Genomic DNA, 22,500 nt, shown 5'->3' on the forward strand with positions numbered 1-22,500 from the left:
ATCCATATTTCTCTGTCTGACAAATTTCTAACCTTCTGTAAAGGCTAGTCGAATGGATTGAAAACTTGAGGGCCTGGGGTGTAGACCACCTGACAGTGTACGACGTTTCCGTCCATCCAAACGTGGAGAAAGTGATGCACCATTACCAGAAATCAGGATTCCTGTCCATCTATCCGTGGGCCAATCCGGGCTCCCAAGCTCAGCTGCCACACCTGTACAGGTTGCTCTTCGATACTCAGAGGTGAGAAGTGTTTTGCAATTAGGAGATCTTTACATCAGGTGTTGAGTGTCCTAAAAGAGCAGCTCTATATGAAAATTACATTTTGTTATATAACCTTAACTATTTCCAGGGTATATGAGCTGTTTCATAAATTGAAAGACTTTCTTTAAGAGTAGTTGTATAAATAATCATCTTGTTTCCAGTGAAAAGTTGAGCACATCTAGCCTGTTTTCTAGAAGCTTGCCTTAATCCAGGAATCGAAAATTGATAAGACCTAGTTTTCCCAGTTTAGTATGTCTCTTATGACAATTAGTCAACATGAGTTGTTTTCCTCATAATAAGGTGTTGAGTGTCCTAAAAGAGCAGCTCTATATGAAAATTACATTTTGTTATATAACCTTAGCTATTTCCAGGATATATGAGCTGTTTCATAAATTGAAAGACTTTCTTTAAGAGTGGTTGTATAAATAATCACCTCGTTTCCTGTGGAAAGTTGAGCATATCTAGCCTGTTTTCTAGAAGCTCGCCTTACCCCAGGAATCGTAAATTGATAAGACCTAGTTTTCCCAGTTTAGTATGTCTCTTATGATAGTTAGTCAACATGAGTTGTTTTCCTCTTAAAAACTGCTTAATTACCTTATTTCTCTGATGCATATTTTCCCTTGATTATCATTCATTATCATGATTATTTTCCAAAAAACGTGTTTTCTTATAATAAAAGGTAACTAATAGGTATAGTATAACAGGTACACACTCTTCACCGACGAGAACATTCCCTACACTGACTGTCTTCTTCGAAGCATTGGCACTCATCGATTCGTAGGAGTGTGGGACATAGACGAATTCATCTTCCCTGTCTCTCATGCATTCCTGGCAGAGATGCTGGATGCTGCAAAGGCCACAGCTTCAGAGCAGGGGCTACAACCGACGTCCTACCTAGCAAGATGCACTTACTACTTCGACGATAAAGCAGAGGAGCCCACGGCCGAGCTGCCAGAGTACTTGCACATGCTGCGTCACGTCGTGCGCACGGTAAAGTACTCACCGCCCCGGTCTCACACTAAGGCGTTCCATGACACCTCCTTGGCCCTAGGTTTACATGCTCACTTCGCCCTTCTCAACTTGGATGGGCCAGTGGATCGTGATCACCAGCTGTATAACCTCTACCCTGGTGACGAGGCACACCTTGCACACTACAGGCATCATTGCCAAGGGGAAAACCAGACGGAGTGCCAGGAAGTCTATCGGCCATTTCTCGTTCGAGATACGACAATCTGGCGTTACAAGGAGCAAGTAGCCTCGAATACTAAGGATGTCTTGCAGAAACTTCAGCTCATACCTCTATGATTTAAATACTTATTCGTGGCAAGTGTCTGACAAATGGTCGATAAATAAATGATTGACACAAAAAAAATGAGATTCGTGTTTCTTGGATATTTAACCATTAGGAAAAATTATAACTCTCTTTAGACTTAGATATCAATTGTCGTCTGTCAAAGAACACTGTTACACTGTTCTTCGACGTCAGATTTCCATTTTTTCCTTAGAAAATAGAACTATGCATCTATATATATATTTTTTTTTTCAATTGATATTTATAAATATATGGAACGTGGAAGACTATTGATATGCTAAGTAACTCAGAACAATAATTTTTTGGATATAAGGGAAACAAAAAGCCAAGATTATAATGTTAGGTCAATGAAAACATTCCTCTCATCAATAAATGAACTGTGTAAACAAAATCAAACGTTTGTGATTATCTTAAAGTAAAGAAATCAAACCCATCACTGTGAAAGGTTATGGTAAAAATATGGTACTAGGGTATGGTGCAGAGCAGAGGATACAGTGCAGAGTTCATGGCACAGAGCAGAGGATACGGTGCATAGTTCATGGCATAGAGTAGAGGCTACAGTGCAGAGTTCATAGCACAGAGCAGGGGATACAGTGCAGAGTTCAGGGCACAGAGCAGATGATACAGTGCAGAGTTCATAGCACAGAGCAGGGGATACAGTGCAGAGTTCATGGCACAGAGCAGAGGATACGGTGCATAGTTCATGGCATAGAGCAGAGGCTACAGTGCAGAGTTCATAGCACAGAGCAGGGGATACAGTGCAGAGTTCATGGCACAGAGTAGATGATACAGAACAGAGTTCATGGCACAGAACAGAGGATACGGCGCAAAGTTCATGGTACAGATCAGAGGATACAGTGCAAAGCTCATGTCACAAAGCAGAGGCTACAGTGCAGAGTTCATAGCACAGAGCAGGGGATACAGTGCAGAGTTCATGGCACAGAGTAGATGATACAGAACAGAGTTCATGGCACAGAACAGAGGATACGGTGCAAAGTTCATGGCACATATCAGAGGATACAGTGCAGAGCTCATGTCACAAAGCAGAGAATACAGTGCAGAGTTCATGGCACAGAGAAGAGGATACAGTGCAGAGTTCATGGCACAGAGCAGAGGATACAGTGCAGAGGTCATGGCACAGGGCAGAGGATACAGTGCAGAGCTCATGTCACAAAGCAGATAATACAGTGCAGAGTTCATGGCACTGAGAAGAGGATACAGTGCAGAGTTCATGGCACAAAGCAGAGGATACAGTGCAGAGTTCATGGCACAGAGCAGAGGCTACAGTGCAGAGTTCATGGCACAGGGCAGAGGATACAGTGCAGAGTTCATATCACAAAGCAGAGAATACAGTGCAGAGTTCATGGCACAGAGTAGATGATACAGTGCGGAGTTCATGGCAAAGATCAGAGAATACAGTGCAGAGTTCATGGCACAGAGTAGATGATACAGTGCAGAGTTCATGGCACAGGGCAGAGGATACAGTGCAGAGCTCATGTCACAAAGCAGATAATACAGTGCAGAGTTCATGGCACTGAGAAGAGGATGCAGTGCAGAGTTCATGGCACAGAGCAGAGGATACAGTGCAGAGTTCATGGCACAGAGCAGAGGCTACAGTGCAGAGTTCATGGCACAGGGCAGAGGATACAGTGCAGAGTTCATATCACAAAGCAGAGAATACAGTGCAGAGTTCATGGCACAGAGTAGATGATACAGTGCAGAGTTCATGGCACAGAACAGAGGATACAGAACAGAGTTCATGGCACAGAACAGAGGATACAGTGCAGAGTTCATGGCACAGAACAGAGGATACAGAACATAGTTCATGGCACAGAACAGAGAATACGGTGCAGAGTTCATGGCACAGACCAGATGATACAGTGCAGAGTTCATGGCACAGAACAGAGGATACAGAACATAGTTCATGGCACAGAACAGAGGATACAGTGCAGAGTTCATGGCACAGAGCAGAGGCTACAGTGCAGAGTTCATGGCACAGGGCAGAGGATACAGTGCAGAGTTCATGGCACAGACCAGATGATACAGTGCAGAGTTCATGGCACAGAGCAGAGTTTATGTTACAGAGGTTGGTGTTTCTGTAAACACTGCTGTGATAAAACCGATAAGAAAAAGTGTAATAGTCAAAACGACTTTAAATCAACCCTTGTGGGTAATATAATTAAAAATCAAATGATATTTGAGCTCAAACACTTGAATGCATAACTCGAGTAGCTAAACTGGCCCAAAATTCAAATTGTGATTTCAAAAATAAAAGAAATGAGTTATTACTCGGTTCTTTAAACAGATTAATAAATAACTGGTAATGAATATAACACAAGGATATAGTGATTTAAGAATTATTTTTGTATTTTGAAAAATAAAAAATAAAAACCTATATCGTGAGTTTTTTTCTAACAACTGACCTCAAGGTAAAATATAAGAATTATCAACATCACAATTTAGTATAAACGGATTTTATGAGTGAAAATCTGTATGAAATTTGTCATGTATCAAAACATAACAAAGTGATGGTTTCCAAAGTTAGAGAGAGAGAGAGAGAGAGAGAGAGAGAGAGAGAGAGAGAGAGAGAGAGAGAGAGAGAGAGAGAGAGAGAGAGAGATTTTCAACACACATTTTCCTCCAACAGGGAAAGACTTAAAGAAAAAAGGCAAATACTTTAGCCACATCAGTAAACACTACCCACTCCACACTCCATTCCAGACACTGTTTTGTTCCAAATGCTTTCTGTTCACACTATGATTTCCTTTCAATTCTGACATAGGGTTTCCCACGTGTACATTCACTAAATGTATAGCCCTTTTTTTCCTCTATTCTACTTTATCCCCACCAATATCCCTAACCTAAAGGCTGGTTGACTATATACTTCTCCAGCTATCTCTACCATAAGCATCTTCCTCCACTAAACCACGTATATTGGGTTCATAGACTGGCTAGACTACTACATTGGATCCTTCTCTCGGGTTACGGTTCAGTTTCCCTTTGCCTACACATACACCGAATAGTCTGGTCTATTATTTACTTATTCTCCTCAGTCCCCATAATCAATTCTTCTCTCAAGGGGTTAACTACTGCACTGTAATGGTTCAGTGTTCACTTTCCTCTTGGTAAGGATAGAAGAGACTCTTTAGCTATGGTAAACAGCTCCTCTAGGAGAAAGACACTCCAAAATCAAACCATTGTTCTCTACTCTTGGGTAGTGCCATAGCTTATGTACCATGGTCTTCAACCATCTTGGGCTAGAGTTCTCTTGCTTGAGGGTACACTCAAGCACACTTCTATCTTCTTTCTCTTCCTCTTGTTTTGTTAAAGCTTTTATACTTTGTATAGGAGATATTCATTTTACTTTTACTGTTCTTAAAATATTTTATTTTCTTTGTTTCCTTTCCATACTGGACTATTTTCCCTGTTGGAGTCCCTGGGCTTATAGCATCCAGCTTTTTCAACTAGGGTTGTAGATCAGCAATTAATAATAATAATAATAATAATAATAATAATAATAATAATAATAATAATAATAATAATAAAACCCCATCTAATTACATGCCTCCTTGTTCTTCTATTAACGAGCTTTTTCCCATTTGCATGGGGTAAGCACGTTTGCCTTCTTTTTGTGAAGGACTTTGCTTTGGCTTTCGGGTAGACCATAGTCCCGATCGACTGCCCTGCCTGACATCGCTTAGACCACGGTAGCGTATGGTCATGCGCTGTACCAGTCACTAACGTCCTTCCTCCCAGCAGCGATAAGTCCTGGCTCTTCATCTTACACCATAAATAAATTAATTTTTACTCAAAATCTCCTACAACTGTATTATTATTCATTCCTTTTGTTATCTGTCTCATATTCTCAATAAAATCTCTTCCAATGTCTTTTCAAATTCAGTAAATAATAATGTGATTCCGTCGACTTTAAAGTCCCCTGTATCCTCTCTCTCATTGCTCAAAAGGGTAGCTGTTGCTTTCACTTATCCCTTTGGAGTCTTTTCTTCATTTAGATATATAATTTTTATAATTTTTGTCCATCTATAACAGCGATTATGCTGTCATATAAGCTCCAGTTTACATTGATATGGTCCAATTTTGAGTAATATAGATATATATATATATATATATATATATATATATATATATATATATATATATATATATATATATATATATATACATAGGTACATATATATACATATATATATATATATATATATATATATATATATATATATATATATATATATATATATATATATAATATACAGTGCATATATGCAATTATTCATATAATGATATATATGCACATAAGTATGTAAACACATACATAGATACACACATACATACATACACACACACACACACACACACACATATATATATATATATATATATATATATATATATATATATATATATATATATATATATATATATATATATATAACAAGAGTGAATCAAATTTACTCCTATATTAGCCAATCTATAGTAACGGAATAAAAGAAGGACACAATCTTCCTAATAAACTATCAAAACCACTTTGATAGTAGTCATTCCAATGAAGAAAAACAAAGCTCTCTCCTTTTATTGACATAAGCTTACTGTTTACCTGTAAAATTCAGGTACAATACCTTAGTGATTTCTAATAAAGTCAATCGCACTGACAGACAGGAAATGAAATCTCTGACGCCATCAATTTCCTTCGAAATTTACATCGACAGACTCCTAATTCATCACCTCATTAGTGTCAAAACAGCTGCCACTTAAATTGGTGTAATTATAAGGTTACCAGAGCAGATATAAACCCTGGTGGACTTGTTTTCTACATCCACTCTCCAGCTCCGAAAGGTTGAAGCCATGTGGGGTCGACTAGCTCTCTTCTTCTTGCTTGGTTCTTTCTGCAGATCATCTGCTGCCTTCCGGAGAGGGCAAGTGAATCAGGATGACATTGAGGCTTGGGTAAGGACGTGAATAATCAATTGCGCTTCAATCTTTAGCAGCTATAACGGCAATCATTTATTCAAGTAGAGAGAGGCTAATTTAGTTTTCCCAGTTACCCTTTCTTAGATCAAAACCAGTGGTTCTCCCGTAATCAGGAAAGTGGGTCTTTTATATCCAGGCTAAAGGGACACCAGAAATAAGTACTTTTATGATTTATATATAACATCTCAATTTAGGTTTTAATTCTTCTATCATTTAACAAACATTTGACTACACTTTGTTCACTTATTTTAAGACCACTTCCATACTTAGGATCTTAGAATATGTGCATTGCAGTGAATATCTCACGAGTACACTTCAAGATTAAGCTAGGTCATACAGAAATTGTATTTTTTCTGGTCTTTATCTTTAGTTTATAATCTTCATATTGCCTTTGACGTGTCTGGTTATTTCAAATTTATTTTAAGGCAACTGGAATAAATACAGTTGGACAAAGTAATTCCTGGTTCACGCTGCTCAGAGGAAGCGTACCCTATCACACCCTTACTACGCAGTGAGAAACCAGACAGATAGTATAGAGAGATGGCAGAGGTGGGCGGGTGGGTCTATAAACAGGAACCCGTCGCATAGTAAAGGCGTGACAGAGGGCAGTTTCTCAGAGTAAGGTGTGACAGCAATTACTGTGTCCATCTCTACATAATCTAAATTACATTTTTATCCCTTGTTTGGTTTTGTTTCTCCAACGCTTTGATAATACAGATCCAAGATGAAGTTGAGGAAGAAAGGGTCAACCTCTTGAGATCGCATCGCGATGTCTTGGAGAGTCAACTTCGGCCAGACTCAGATGAGCTTCCTATTGGTGCTATGCCTATGAAAATGGGACTCGACGACTCAGAGGGCATGACCATGACCCTAGAACAAGAAACAGGAGACATGCCTTCTGAAGAAGGGTTTGTGAAGACAGACAGACAAAAGAGGCCACGTCCTTCTCCAGACGAACTTCCAATTGCCATCATGCCCCTGAAGGACAACTTAAATGGAGAGGTTCCACTGAGCAAAATGGACGAAGGACTACAAGGCGACGCTGCTGAGGGTGTTGAAGCCACGACTTCCGGAGAGATGGAACACAGACAAAAGAGGCCACGTCCTTCTCCAGATGAACTTCCAATTGCTATCATGCCACTGAAAGACAACTTAGATGGAGAGATCCCTATGAGCAAAATGGACGAAGGACTGCAAGGTGACGCTGCTGAGGGTGGTGAAGACAATACTCCCGGAGAAATGGAAGTGGAAGATAGGCAAAAGAGGCCACGACCTTCTCCAGATGAAGTTCCAATCGCAATCATGCCACTGAAGGCTAAGACTCGAAGGAACACATCTAGGAGGACCCCAATTCTCAATGTCTTGCATAGATTCAAGTAATGATCATCCACAGTAGTTTATAATGCATATTACCTCTTTAATATCCTATCCTGGATTTTCATTTGTCATAAATATTTTATGAAATCAATATAATTCATAATCCTATTTAAAATAAAGACAACTGTAATGAAATTGAATATTTAAAAATATAGATAAAAAAGTTAGTGGTATAAGAATTATGCTAGCAAGCCTATTCTCCTTAGCATCAATGCTAACTATCAGTCAATAAATACTAGACCAATTTTCCGTTAAGATGCCAGTTCTCACAAAGCTATATAACCTAACTTCGAGAAGGTTGGTAACTAAACAAACACTAATCCTCCAGGTTTCCCGTATTTGACGTGTCCTCGAACGATAACAAAGAGTCACCGGTTATCGAAGAAGAACCAGGAGTTGTCATGGACACCCGACCACTGAGTCTGAGGCAAAGTCCGGCTCCTGTTGAGGCTGGTAAGCATGATTCATTTCCGATTTTTATCATTCTTAATCGTAGCATATCTTGGGGATCTCATTTCATTTCATATGCATGAATGTGAAAGTATTTGTAGAAATGATGTAGGACTTGTTCAAGGTGACTACTCTGTTCCTAGCCGAGATGTTCAGAGATGAATTGTACAGTTCTTTTCATTACTTAAGAGGACAACTGAATCCACATAAAGATTCACTATCTTTGTATCTAGCTCTATTCCTATATATATATATATATATATATATATATATATATATATATATATATATATATATATATATATATTTATATATATACACCCAGTGGACCCTCATAGTTCAGTAATTAGGAGAAGCTTACCATCTTTAGAGCCTGATTTAATTTCTAAGCTCTAGATACAAACATTTAGGCCATTCCATCAAAACCCAATGCAACTCTTTTGAGATGCACACTGCAATATATATCTAGTAATTACTTGATACTGTTGGTTCAGTTATGCTAACAACCTGATCCAAAAACACTCATATTAGTTAGAAGGCAATACTAGTCTCGTTCGCAGCAATGATGATCGTATTACAAATATTTCAGCAGACTGAAATGTCATTTTAGTTAATCTTTTGAACTTGAATTGATCATAATTATATAGTGTAATAGTGTTAAGCCTATTGGACTATTGAATGATGGAGCAATTTCCTTGTATGATATAAGTTGTATGTATCGAATAACAGATTGATCTCTTGGTATCATACATTGTGCCATAAGTCCACCGACAATAATTTCTAATAATATGATAACTTATAAATTTCAAAAGATTACAAATTTCTTCATAGAATAACTACTTTCAGAACGCGCGGCAACAATTTGTGGAGGCACTTTTAACGGACTGAGTGGAATAATCAACTCCCCTGACTACCCATTCAATTATCCAGACAACATCAGATGTGTTTACAAGATCATTGTAAGTTGCCTTTCATCATTTAATAAGCTATGTAATTGTATTCATAAAGTGCAAAAGTACGTTCACAACTATGTATTTTGGCATTGTATGTACCACATAATCCTGTAATGTAAACAGTATGCTTAGAGTAGTACACTGTAGATTTAGCTTAAGGTTCTTTGCAGGAGTGGTCATTTCGCCCAATCAGTTTTCATTTCTTCCCTTTGATCTACTCCCCACTAAACTGTACTAGCCTCCTGGCTAGTACAGTGCTAACGTGTTTGCCAAGCATTCGCATGGCAGAAGATCGATCCCAGCCCGGGACCGTGAGTTTAAGCTGTTTACTGGGGAGGCCACTGCTGTGGTTGGGCACCAGGATAGGGTAATTGGGCTTGCCCAGCTGACATTCTGGTGAACATCTATTCTGATGAAACTGGAACTGAAACCAGACGCTTTTAACCTTTCAACCTCTCATCTGTACCTTACTTGAGTTTTCACTTCTGTTATTTTCAACAGCTGGAACCAGGTTACACAGTTGCACTTGACTGCAATGATTTCTCCATTCAACCTGGAGATAAAGACTGTGAAAATGACTTCTTGTCAGTTTCAGACAATGGAGGAGAAGTTGAACCTACAACCAAGTGAGTTTTATTCACGTGTTCCTCTTTACTTTGATCATTTGCAAAAAGTGAGAATGCACTTCTGATGTTTTTTTTATTCATATTGATCAATTAAAAAAAAATAGAAATGGGATTGGCAACTTTCATTACATAAAGAAGACATTGAGGGGTTCAAATGAAACGTAATCTTCCTGTTTTTTTCATTGTATAAAAAAAGGCATAAAAGAGGAATTCATCTTTGATCAAACTATTCTTTGTGTATACTGGAAGACATATACAATTTGGAAAGAATTCTTGAACTTAGGATCTAATCAACGTTCAAGCAGAGGCACCCCATTTAGTTTGTATGCATTTAATCGAATATATTCCATAACCTAATACTATACGTATGCATTAATCGAGGTTTTGGTGTAGTGCCATCGTTGGAATTACTTGAGGAATAATCATATTAACTTATTGCAGGTATTGTGGAGACAAGGCCATCACAGCATTCTCTCACTCCAGCAATATGACCGTCGTGTTCCAAACAGACAGCGCCTACAGGTACAGAGGCTTCATGTGCCGCTACAGGGCGCTTAACCCGGATGGAACAGGTACTGACCTTGTCTCTTTTTCTTCTTATTTTGCTTCGCTCCTGAAAAGTTACTGACTCTGATCTTGATTCTTTTGTAGTTCTTTTAAAGTGAGGACATGAACGTGATTCAGTTCTTTTTTTTTTTTTTTTTTTTTTTTTTTTTTGAACAGGACCCGTACTGGTTATGTATTTGTAGGTTAATGGTCGATTGTGTACTTTTTCAAATGGCTTGCTGTAAAGTAGTCCTTTGTAATCATGATTATGTGCTAATATCACATGCTCTTAAATGGGTTATATATACATTTTGCATTTCTCCGCCTTGCTGATTTTTTTTGAAAACGAATACATGGTGTATATATATATATATATATATATATATATATATATATATATATATATATATATATATATATATATATATATATATTCAAATAAGCCATATAAGTTTTTGATACATTAATGTCTGGATTCTTTTAACGACCTCGGGATCAGAGCCCCAGGCGAAATCACACAAAGACAAGAGCTTGTGACCAGCCGGGAATCGAACCCTGGTCGGCAAGCTTGTATAGACAGTGACTAAACCACTTGGCCAAGTGGTTTAGTCACTGTCTATACAAGCTTGCCGACCAGGGTTCGATTCCCGGCCGGTCACAAGCTCTTGTCTTTGTGTGATTTCGCCTGGGGCTCTGATCCCGAGGTCGTTAAGAGAATCCAGACATTAATGTATCAAAAATTTATATGGCTTATTTGAATATGAAAAACACGTCTAAATGTGCAAAATTTATCATATATATACATATATATATATATATATATATATATATATATATATATATATATATATATATATATATATATATATATATACACAAGATAGAGACGTCTGGTGAAATCAAACCGAGGCCCTTGGCGTCAAAAGCCGTAGGAGGAGATGATATATATATATATATATATATATATATATATATATATATATATATATATATATATATATATGCCACTAAATATTTTTCTATTATTCTAAACATTTAAACTTTCATTTATTATTATTAATATCATTCCTATAACCCCCTTTATTACTTTACCTATTATCTGCATTCTTTCTAAAATAATGCAATAGCTTTCTTTAATAAATTAATTCATAAACGTGTTTATTTATGATCTTTTCTCCACAGGAGCCGAAGGTATCGTGCATGTTAATTCAACAGCAGCCCAACACACAGTCATCTGCACAGGCCCAGGAGAGTAAGAATCCTTTTTATTATTATTACTTGCTAAGCTACAACCCTAATTGGAAAAGCAGGATGCTATAAGCCCAAGGACTCCAACAGGGAAGATAGTCCATTGAGGAAAGGAAATATGGAATCGGATAAAGTAGTGTGCCTGAGTGTTCCCTCAAACAAGAGAACTCTAATCAAAGATAGTGGAAGGCCATGGCACAGAGGCCCTGGCATAATGGATTGATTTTGGAGTGTGCTTCTTCTAGAAGAGCTATTTGCCATAGCCACAGAGTCTCTTCTACCCTTAAGCTGTGGCCTGATTGGTAACGTCTCTGCCTGGTGTTTGCCAGTCGGGGGTTCGAGTCCCGCTCAGACTCGTTAGTGCCATTAGTGTCTGCAACCTTACCATCCTTGTGAGCTAAGGTTGGGGGGTTTGGGGGAGCCTATAGGTCTATCTGTTGAGTCATCAGCAGCCACTACCTGGCCCTCCCAGGTCCTATAGTCCATTTCTTTTATCGAGGCAGATATGCACCGACTCGCAGCAGTGCCCTTTTAGCTCGGAAAAGTTTCATGATCGCTGATTGGTTAGAATTATCTTGTCCAACCAATCAGCGATCAGGAAACTTTTCCGAGCTAAAAGGGCACCGCTGCGAGTCGGTGCAAATCTGCATCGCTAAAAGAAATTGACTATAGCTTGGGTGGATAGGAGGCTTGGGCGCTGATCATATAATGTATGGTCAGTCTCTAGGACATTGTCCTAATCGCTAATCGCTGTCCCTTGCCTCTGCCATTCATGAGCGACCTTTAAACCTTTAAAGATTTTAAAGACCGCTCGTGACCATCAACCCCACATAGAAGTGGGAGAAGATGCAGACAAAGAAGAAGAAGAAAGGCCGCTCATGAATGGCAGAGGCAAGGGACAGTGACATTGCCCTATTGAGCCGGACAATGCCCTAGAGACTGACCATATATACTGTACATATTATCAACGCCCAAGCCTCCTCTTCACCTAAGCTAGGATCAAGGAGAGCCAGGAAATGCCTGCTGATGACTCGGCAGACAGACCTATAGGCTCCCATATCTTTAGCTCACAAGGATGATGAGGTTGAAGCGACCAGAGAAACTACCGAGCTTGAGTGGGAATCGAACCCCAGTCAGGGACGTTACCACATCAGCCATCACAAGAGGAAAGTAGCCACTGAACAATTACAGTGTAGTAGTTAACTCCTTGGGTGAAGAGGACTTGTTTGGTAACCTCAGTGTTATCAGGTGTATGTGGACAGAAGAGAATGTGTAAAGAATAGGCCGTTCTATTTGGTGCACGTGTAGGCAAAGGATAAAATGAGCCGTAACCAGAGAGGATCCAGTGTAGTAATAGCCATGATGTTAAATTGACGTAGTTGATATGACGTTACATATCCATAACTAACACGATTATAGTTTTATTGACTTGGATGGCGTTAGATTTCAAATCTACATTGATTAATGAAATATTAATGATTAAGACGATGTTAAATTTATGCAATTAAAACCAAGGTAAATACCAATAGTTATTATACTGATTTTAAATATCAAATGTGATGTTAAATTTAGCTTATGAGCATGATTTAAATTTTCAGTAATTATCAAAGATGTTTTATATAAACATCATTTGAAATACCATCCATATTTTTTTCTATTTCAGTAAAAATTCAGTACCAAAATTTGTCTCAGATTTTCAGTAAATACATATTCAACATATGAAGTTGACCGATTTTGAGTTTTATTCGTATTTCAAAATTCTTTTCCTATTCCATAAGACAAATTCCTTGGTTCCAAGACTCTATCCCCTAAGAGTTAACCCTTTTACCCCCAGGCAATTTGGAACTTTCCAACCCTTAACCCCCAGGGGTTATTCTTTTTCAAGCACATTTTGCAATATACATTTTTTAAATTGCTCTAACAGCCATAATTTTCGTCATAATTTTGGTCTCATTCTCTTGGAAAATGCCTGAAGTTTCTCAAAAATTATCAAAAATACGCAAAAAAAATTATAAATAGCAGTTTTTTTGCAGGGACGTACCGGTTCGTCCATGGGGGGGGGGAAGGGATTGTTTTGTGAAACGTACCAATACGTCCTTTGGGCGCAAAAGGGTTAACGTGTTTGTCTCCACGAATCTCTGTAAATTTCATTAATCATTACTAATATTATATTTTGGTAACATATCTCTTCCATTTCCAAATTTCCCCAGCGATGGATGGGCAGGGAAATGTGGTGTCAGCAATGTCGTCTCCACAAGGATTGTTGGAGGTCACAACATACAGGAGCACCAATTTCCTTGGATGGTAAATATTAAGGCGATTTAAGGAAAGCCATTTCATGACAGTGATAACGTAAGAGTATCCTTTCAATGGAAGAGATTTCCTAAATCAGTCCTGGAGTAAAAATGAGTAGCCATTACTTGAAATGTCTATTTTCAAGACATTTCTAGCGTTAAAGTAGCCATGAAAGTGACGTGGGAAGAGATTTCCTAAATCAGTCCTGGAGTAAATAGAAGAGTAGCCATTACTTGAAATGTCTATTTTCAAGACATTTCTAGCATTAAAGTAGCCATGAAAATGACGAGTGGTTAGTTTAAAGTCTCTTTCATTTTGGATTCTCCTTACTTCTCTGACTGCCTTGTCCCAGTATTCTTGAAAGGTGACTGAGCTGGTTCAGTAAACTCTTTATAAAAATAATAACAATGGGAATTCAACAGCCTGACTCAACTGAATCAGTGAACATTTTTATGAAAATAATAATAATAATAATGGAAATTCAACAGCCTGTCTCAACTGATTCAGTAAACGTCTATAAAAGTGTTAATGAAAATTCAGAATACTTTAATTGTCCCTCTCAAAAGAAACCCATTTTTACAGGTAGCTGTCTTGAAGGAGTGTGGAAAGGACCTAGAGCATTACTGTCACATCTGCGGTGGGACAGTCATACACAATCAGTGGATTCTGACTGGGGCTCATTGCTTGGTCAGGTAATGATTTGTACTTTTTGATTAGGATATATCCCTCATTGATTGTAATCTACTACATAAACGTATCATCATTATCTTATCTTTCCGTCAATAAAACTAAGAAAAGAAATTGCAAGAATCTTCCCATTTTCTCTACACCCAATATCACATTCATATCACCCAGCACAGCCAGTCTTTATCCTATCCATGAGATTAGTAGCAGATCAAGACTCCCCTGATGGCATTATCTATCTAAAATATCATTACAGCACAACCGATCTACATCCTCTTCATCTGATTAATTACAGGTCTAGACCCTCATGATGACATTCTCCACCCAATGTTGTGAATTGCATTCCCGTCACCTAGCACAACTACTTGGCATTAAAGTCACCCAGCACTGCTAACCTTTATCCTTTTCCCCTGATAACTTGACCATATATATATATTCCCTAATCGTTCATTTGTTCCTAGTGTGCATGTGGAAACAATCGCTTTACTCCTCGGGGATCACAACCTCTACACTCTCACGCCCTCCCAAAAATTCTTCCGAGTCGAAGCTGTCTACGTGCATCCTGACTTCAACGTACCGTCGCCTCTCAACAACGATGTGGCTCTGGCCAAGCTTCCTCAGACAATGGCTTTTAATAGTAAGAATTTGAACTCGGTCTTAGTTACTAAATATGAAAGTGTATAAGTGTTTGGAGCTATCTTGAGGTGGTTTGGTCATGAGGAAAGAATAGAAGACAATAGGTTAGCGAAAATGATGGTTCCTTACGATCTTTGGTGGTGGAGATGGAAACATTCTGGGATGATAGTGACAGATGAGTCAGGAAAGTGATGGCTCACAGTTTATGTATGTGGGATCAATGGGCTGTTGGGGAGCATATTTGCAATCATATGAAGTTTCCAATGCGCGCAATTAACTGAATACATACGTTAATATCTCATCTGTTTTGGAGCCATCTTCATTATAGGACCAAATGCTTATTTGGAAAAAAGATTATTATAATTTTTACTATTACCCTCATTATATATGAAAGATTTATTTCAATGTTATCATTGTTCTTATACTTCTCTTGTAGTATATTTCCTTATTTCCTTTCTCCACTGGGATATATTCCTTGTTAGAGCCCTTGGGCTTATGGCATCTTGCTTTTCCAACTAGGGTTGTAGCTTAGCTAGTAATAATGATAATAGTAAAATGAACGAAAATTCTCACGAAACATTCGCAAAAGGTAATTGCAAAGGGCTGACAAACTTCCACAGAATTCGAATTCCATAATTAGCAAAGAAACTGATGAATTCGAGAAGTAATTGGGTTAGGGTTCGATCGTAATTTCATCTGGTGTAACCCATTTAACACGGTTCGGTCGACGAAATAAAACTGTTCCAAAACAGTTTTCGGGCTGTGGAGCAATATTCTAAAAGCTTAAAAGCCGCTCATGAATGGCAGAGGCAAGGGACAGTGACATTTCCCTATAAAGCAGGACAATGCCCTAGAGACTGATCATGAATGGCAGAGGCAAGGGACAGTGACATTTCCCTATAAAGCAGGACAATGCCCTAGAGACTGGTCATGAATGGCAGAGGCAAGGGACAGTGACATTTCCCTATAAAGCAGGACAATGCCCTAGAGACTGGTCATGAATGGCAGAGGCAAGGGACAGTGACATTTCCCTATAAAGCAGGACAATGCCCTAGAGACTGGTCATGAATGGCAGAGGCAAGGGACAGTGACATTTCCCTATAAAGCAGGACAATGCCCTAGAGACTGATCATGAATGGCAGAGGCAAGGGACAGTGACATTTCCCTATAAAGCAGGACAATGCCCTAGAGACTGATCATGAATGGCAGAGGCAAGGGACAGTGACATTTCCCTATAAAGCAGGACAATGCCCTAGAGACTGATCATGAATGGCAGAGGCAAGGGACAGTGACATTTCCCTATAAAGCAGGACAATGCCCTAGAGACTGACCATATATATATTATGATCAGCGCCCAATACTCCTCTCTTTCAAGCCAGGACCAAGGAGGCCCAGACAATGGCTGCTGATCACTCAGCAGATAGATCTATAGGCTCCCCAAAATCCCCATCCTTAGCTCACAAGGATGGTAAGGTTGCAGCGACCAAAGAAACTAACGAGTTCGAGCGGGACTGTAACACCCTGGCATTTACCGGTCAGGGACGTTACCGCATAGACCACCATAACCCTAATACTAACCTCTATTTTAGTAATTTTTTTTTTATTCTTTAGAAGTGTTTCTTTTACACATATGGGTATTTATTTATGGGTATTTTTTATGTCTAGTTTGCTAAAAAAATTGATAAAATTCTCTTTAGAAATGCTTAACACTAAGTTATACAAGTTTGTAATAACTTAATTCACAACATACCAAATAACGATTGATGACAATATTTTTATATAATCATGAACTAATTTTGTTAATGTGTATATATAAAAATATTATAAAAAATAACAGAAAGAATAATTCACGATCTGGACTTATAACCTTAATTTGACTGGCCACACAACTTCACGATCTGGACTAATAATCCTCATTTGACTGACTACACAACTTTCACAATCTGGACTAATAACTCTCATTTGACTAACAAAAAAATACTTCACGATCTGTACTTAAAACCTTAATTTGACTCACACAAAGAATACTTCACTATCTAGACTTATAACCTTAATTTGACTCACACAAAGAATACTTCACAATCTGGACTAATAACTCTCATTTGACTAACACAAAGAATACTTCACTATCTGGACTTATAACCTCAATTTGACTGACTACACAACTTCACAATCTGGACTAATATCTCTCATTTGGCTCACACAAAGAATATTTCACTATCTGGACTTATAACCTTAATTTGACTCACACAAAGAATACTTCACTATCTGGACTTATAACCTTAATTTGACTCACACAAAGAATACTTCACTATCTGGACTTATAACCTTAATTTGACTCACACAAAGAATACTTCACTATTTGGACTTATAACCTTAATTTGACTCACACAAAGAATACTTCACTATCTGGACTTATAACCTTAATTTGACTCACACAAAGAATACTTCACTATTTGGACTTATAACCTTAATTTGACTCACACAAAGAATATTTCACTATCTGGACTTATAACCTTAATTTGACTCACACAAAGAATACTTCACTATTTGGACTTATAACCTTAATTTGACTCACACAAAGAATACTTCACTATCTGGACTTATAACCTTAATTTGACTCACACAAAGAATACTTCACTATCTGGACTTATAACCTCAATTTGACTGACTACACAACTTCACAATCTGGACTAATATCTCTCATTTGGCTCACACAAAGAATATTTCACTATCTGGACTTATAACCTTAATTTGACTCACACAAAGAATACTTCACTATTTGGACTTATAACCTTAATTTGACTCACACAAAGAATATTTCACTATCTGGACTTATAACCTTAATTTGACTCACACAAAGAATACTTCACTATCTGGACTTATAACCTTAATTTGACTCACACAAAGAATACTTCACTATCTGGACTTATAACCTTAATTTGACTCACACAAAGAATACTTCACTATCTGGACTTATAACCTTAATTTGACTCACACAAAGAATACTTCACTATCTGGACTTATAACCTTAATTTGACTCACACAAAGAATACTTCACTATCTAGACTTATAACCTTAATTTGACTCACACAAAGAATACTTCACAATTTGGACTAATAACTCTCATTTGACTAACACAAAGAATAGTTCACTATCTGGACTTATAACCTTAATTTGACTCACACAAAGAATACTTCACTATCTGGACTTATAACCTTAATTTGACTCACACAAAGAATACTTCACTATCTGGACTTATAACCTTAATTTGACTCACACAAAGAATACTTCACTATTTGGACTTATAACCTCAATTTGACTGAACACAGAACTTCACGATCTGGACTAATAACGTTCATTCGACTCACACAAAGAATACTTCACTATCTGGACTTATAACCTTAATTTGACTCACACAAAGAATACTTCACTATCTGGACTTACAACCTTAATTTGACTCACACAAAGAATACTTCACTATCTGGACTTACAACCTTAATTTGACTCACACAAAGAATACTTCACTATCTGGACTTACAACCTTAATTTGACTCACACAAAGAATACTTCACTATCTGGACTTATAACCTTAATTTGACTCACACAAAGAATACTTCACTATCTGGACTTACAACCTCAATTTGACTCACACAAAGAATACTTCACTATCTGGACTTATAACCTCAATTTGACTCACACAAAGAATACTTCACTATCTGGACTTATAACCTTAATTTGACTCACACAAAGAATACTTCACTATCTGGACTTATAACCTTAATTTGACTCACACAAAGAATACTTCACTATCTGGACTTATAACCTTAATTTGACTCACACAAAGAATACTTCACTATCTGGACTTATAACCTTAATTTGACTCGCACAAAGAATACTTCACTATCTGGACTTATAACCTCAATTTGACTGACCACAACTTCCCGATCTGGACTAACAACCCTCATTTGACTAATCTCCAGAATACATCGCGCCTATCTGCATGCCTCCAGCCGGTTACCTGGATCTACTGAACCTGCTGCCCAGGCAAGTGAACGAAGGCTCCGGTACATCGACCCCGGCCCCAGTTGGTCGTCAATCTCGACAGGGTAAGTTTGCCCATAGCTTTTCTGCGGACTGTACATGGACAGATGCGATTCACGCTTTTTTTTCTTTTATATTGTCATTCAATCATTGAATGTATCTGACTCTTGCAGGCGCTACAACAGAAGTTCCTCTGTCTCACAAGATCATCCATGAAAACTTAAATGGGCGAAATGTCTCCATCTTTGGATGGGGCACCATTAATGACGGTATGTTGTTATTGTTGTTGTTGTTGTTGTTGTTGTTGTTGTACATTAATATTCACCTCTGCCTATCCAACCCTATCCCATTTTCCTTGTTTTTCCACCACTAATTTTTATATCTTCCTCCCAAATCTAATCAAAATCAATCATTTAAAATGTCTCACTTATTACTGTTACTGTTCTTAAAATACTTATTTTTTTCCTTGTTTCCTTTCCTCACTGGGCTATTTTTTTTCCTTTTGGACCCACTGGGCTTATAGCATCCTGCTTTTCCAACTAGGGTTGTGGCTTAGCAATTAATAATAATGATAATAATAATAATAATAATAAAAATAATGATAATAATAATTTTGATAATAATAATAATGATAATAAAATAATAATGATTATACTATGAATAATAATAATAATAATCAAAATGATAATAATAATAATAAATATACTAATAAAAATAACAATAATAATTAAAATAATAATAATAATAATAATAATAATAATAATAATAATAATAATAATAATAATAATAATAATAATAATAATAATAATAACAACTTCCCTTTCCTCCCCCCAAAGACGCCCAAGTGTCACAAACTCTCAGGGGCGTGACCGTCACAGTCCTGCCCAACGAGGAATGCGATTACTACTACGGCGTCATGACGGACACTATGATGTGCACTTCGGGAGACGGAGGTCACGGGCCGTGTCAGGTATGGGGGGGGGGGGTGTCTGCTGTTTGTATATCTTTAGGTCTGTACTTTTGGAATAGGCTGGATTCTTTTCTGTTCACTGTATTCTTTAGTTGTTGGCGCTATATATGTATATATATATATATATATATATATATATATATATATATATATATATATATGTATATGTATATATATATAATTTATATATATATATATATATATATATATATATATATATATATATATATATACTGTAAATATATATACACATATATATACAGCATATAATTTATATATGTAGTATATATACATATATATATACATATATATATATATATATATATATATATATATATATATATATATATAATATATATATAGGTATTGTATATATATATATATATATATATATATATATATATATATATATATATATATATATATATATATACATATATATATATATATATATAGTATTCATATATGTACATATATATATATAAACAAATAATATACATATATATAAACATATATATATATATATACATATATATATATATATATATATATATATATATATATATATATATATATATATATATATATATACTGTATATACGATCAATACATGATAAAAACATACGTGGCAAATGTACACACACACACACATATATATATATATATATATACATATATATATATATATATATATATATATATATATATATATATATATATATATATATATATATATATATGTATATACATATATATATAAATATATATACAATATATATTCTTCTTTTTCCAACAGGGCGACAGCGGCTCACCTGCCCAAATGCAGATGGTCGACGGCAGGTGGATCCAACTCGGGGTTCTCGCCTTTGGGGCAGCCTATGGCTGCGAGGTGGGCTACCCCTCTGGAAACGTTCTCCTCCCCGTCTTCGTGGACTGGATACAGTTCGTGACTGGCGTCGACTTCACTGAGTACTATTAAGGCTGTGAGTTCGACCTCAGTTCGACACTCGGCTGGAAATAGAGAAACTGGCTAGATTATTTGGCTATTTTTACTAGGAAAAGTGAGATTGGGTGATTAATTGGCTATTTTACTAGGTGAGATTGGCTGATTAATTGGCTATTTTACTAGGTGAGATTGGCTGATTAATTGGCTATTATTATCATAAATAGTGAGATTGGGTGATTAATTGGCTATTATTATCATAAATAGTGAGATTGGGTGATTAATTGGCTATTTTACTAGGTGAGATTGGCTGATTAATTGGCTATTATTATCATAAATAGTGAGATTGGGTGATTAATTGGCTATTATTATCATAAATAGTGAGATTGGGTGATTAATTGGCTATTTTACTACGTGAGATTGGCTGATTAATTGGCTATTATTATCATAAATAGTGAATTTGATTAATTGGCTATTTTTACTATGAATAGTGAGATTGACTGATTAATTGGCTATTATTATTATGAATAGTGATATTGGCTTATTATTTGGCTATTTTTATTATGAATAGTGAGAATGACTGATTAATTGGCTATTTTAACTATGTGAGATTGGCTGATTAAGTGGCTATTTTTACTATGAATACTGAGATTAATTAATTGGCTGTTTTTACTATGAATAGTGAGATTAGCTGATTAATTGGCTATTTTACTAGGTGAGATTGGCTGATTAATTGATTATTTTTACTATGAATAGTGAGATTGATTAATTGGTTATTTTTACTATGAATAGTGAGATTTTCTGATTAATTGGCTATTTGTACTATGTGAGATTGGATGATCAATTGGCTATTTTACTATGTGAGATTGGCTGATTAATTGGCTATTTTTCCTTTTCATACCGAGAACGGTTATTTAATTGGCTGTTTTCCTTTTTCATAGCGAGAATGGTTATTCAATTGGCTATTCTTACTATGAATAGTGAGATTGGTAAATTAATTGGCTATATTTTCTATAAATGGAAAGAATAGCTAATTATTTAGCTATTTTGGCCAGAAATAGCGAGAGTGGTTAATATATTGACCAATTTCTCTTTAAATAGCAAAATATGGTCAAATAAATAATGGCTCATTAAGGAAAGTAATTAATAAATTCATTCTAGTACA

At 36.6% G+C, this 22,500-nt stretch overlaps 2 protein-coding genes across 4 annotated transcripts in view; both read left to right on the plus strand.

The window, feature by feature from the left end:
* LOC137625315 (uncharacterized) overlaps positions 1-3,913 on the plus strand; it is a 13,761-nt gene extending 9,848 nt beyond the window's left edge. For all 3 annotated transcript variants that reach the window (XM_068356146.1, XM_068356144.1, XM_068356145.1), the window contains exons 8-9: positions 44-241; positions 967-3,913. In XM_068356146.1, coding sequence (XP_068212247.1) covers positions 44-241; positions 967-1,567 — 799 coding nt within the window. In that variant the 3' untranslated portion in view covers positions 1,568-3,913. The remainder of the gene's footprint in view (positions 1-43; positions 242-966) is intronic.
* A 2,276-nt stretch (positions 3,914-6,189) lies between these two features.
* Positions 6,190-21,531, plus strand: LOC137625726 (ovochymase-like). Its single transcript, XM_068356621.1, has 14 exons — positions 6,190-6,539; positions 7,281-7,939; positions 8,269-8,393; positions 9,237-9,349; positions 9,845-9,969; positions 10,411-10,541; positions 11,698-11,767; positions 13,974-14,067; positions 14,641-14,750; positions 15,204-15,379; positions 19,362-19,487; positions 19,596-19,691; positions 20,259-20,392; positions 21,189-21,531. The coding sequence occupies exons 1-14, from the start codon at positions 6,438-6,440 to the stop codon at positions 21,369-21,371; spliced, it is 2,244 nt and encodes a 747-aa protein (XP_068212722.1). The 5' UTR covers positions 6,190-6,437; the 3' UTR covers positions 21,372-21,531.
* The last annotated feature ends 969 nt before the right edge of the window (positions 21,532-22,500 follow it).

This window comes from Palaemon carinicauda, chromosome 32 (assembly GCF_036898095.1).
Source record: "Palaemon carinicauda isolate YSFRI2023 chromosome 32, ASM3689809v2, whole genome shotgun sequence".
Lineage (NCBI taxonomy): Eukaryota > Metazoa > Arthropoda > Malacostraca > Decapoda > Palaemonidae > Palaemon > Palaemon carinicauda.

Excerpts from the sequence above, each read along its gene's own strand:
- LOC137625726 (XM_068356621.1), top strand. The coding sequence starts at position 6,438 with ATGTGGGGTCGACTAGCTCTCTTCTTCTTGCTTGGTTCTTTCTGCAGA. Across the intron at positions 19,488-19,595 it reads TGGTCGTCAATCTCGACAGG|GCGCTACAACAGAAGTTCCT; the intron begins GTAAGTTTGCCC and ends TGACTCTTGCAG. Across the intron at positions 19,692-20,258 it reads ATGGGGCACCATTAATGACG|ACGCCCAAGTGTCACAAACT; the intron begins GTATGTTGTTAT and ends CTCCCCCCAAAG.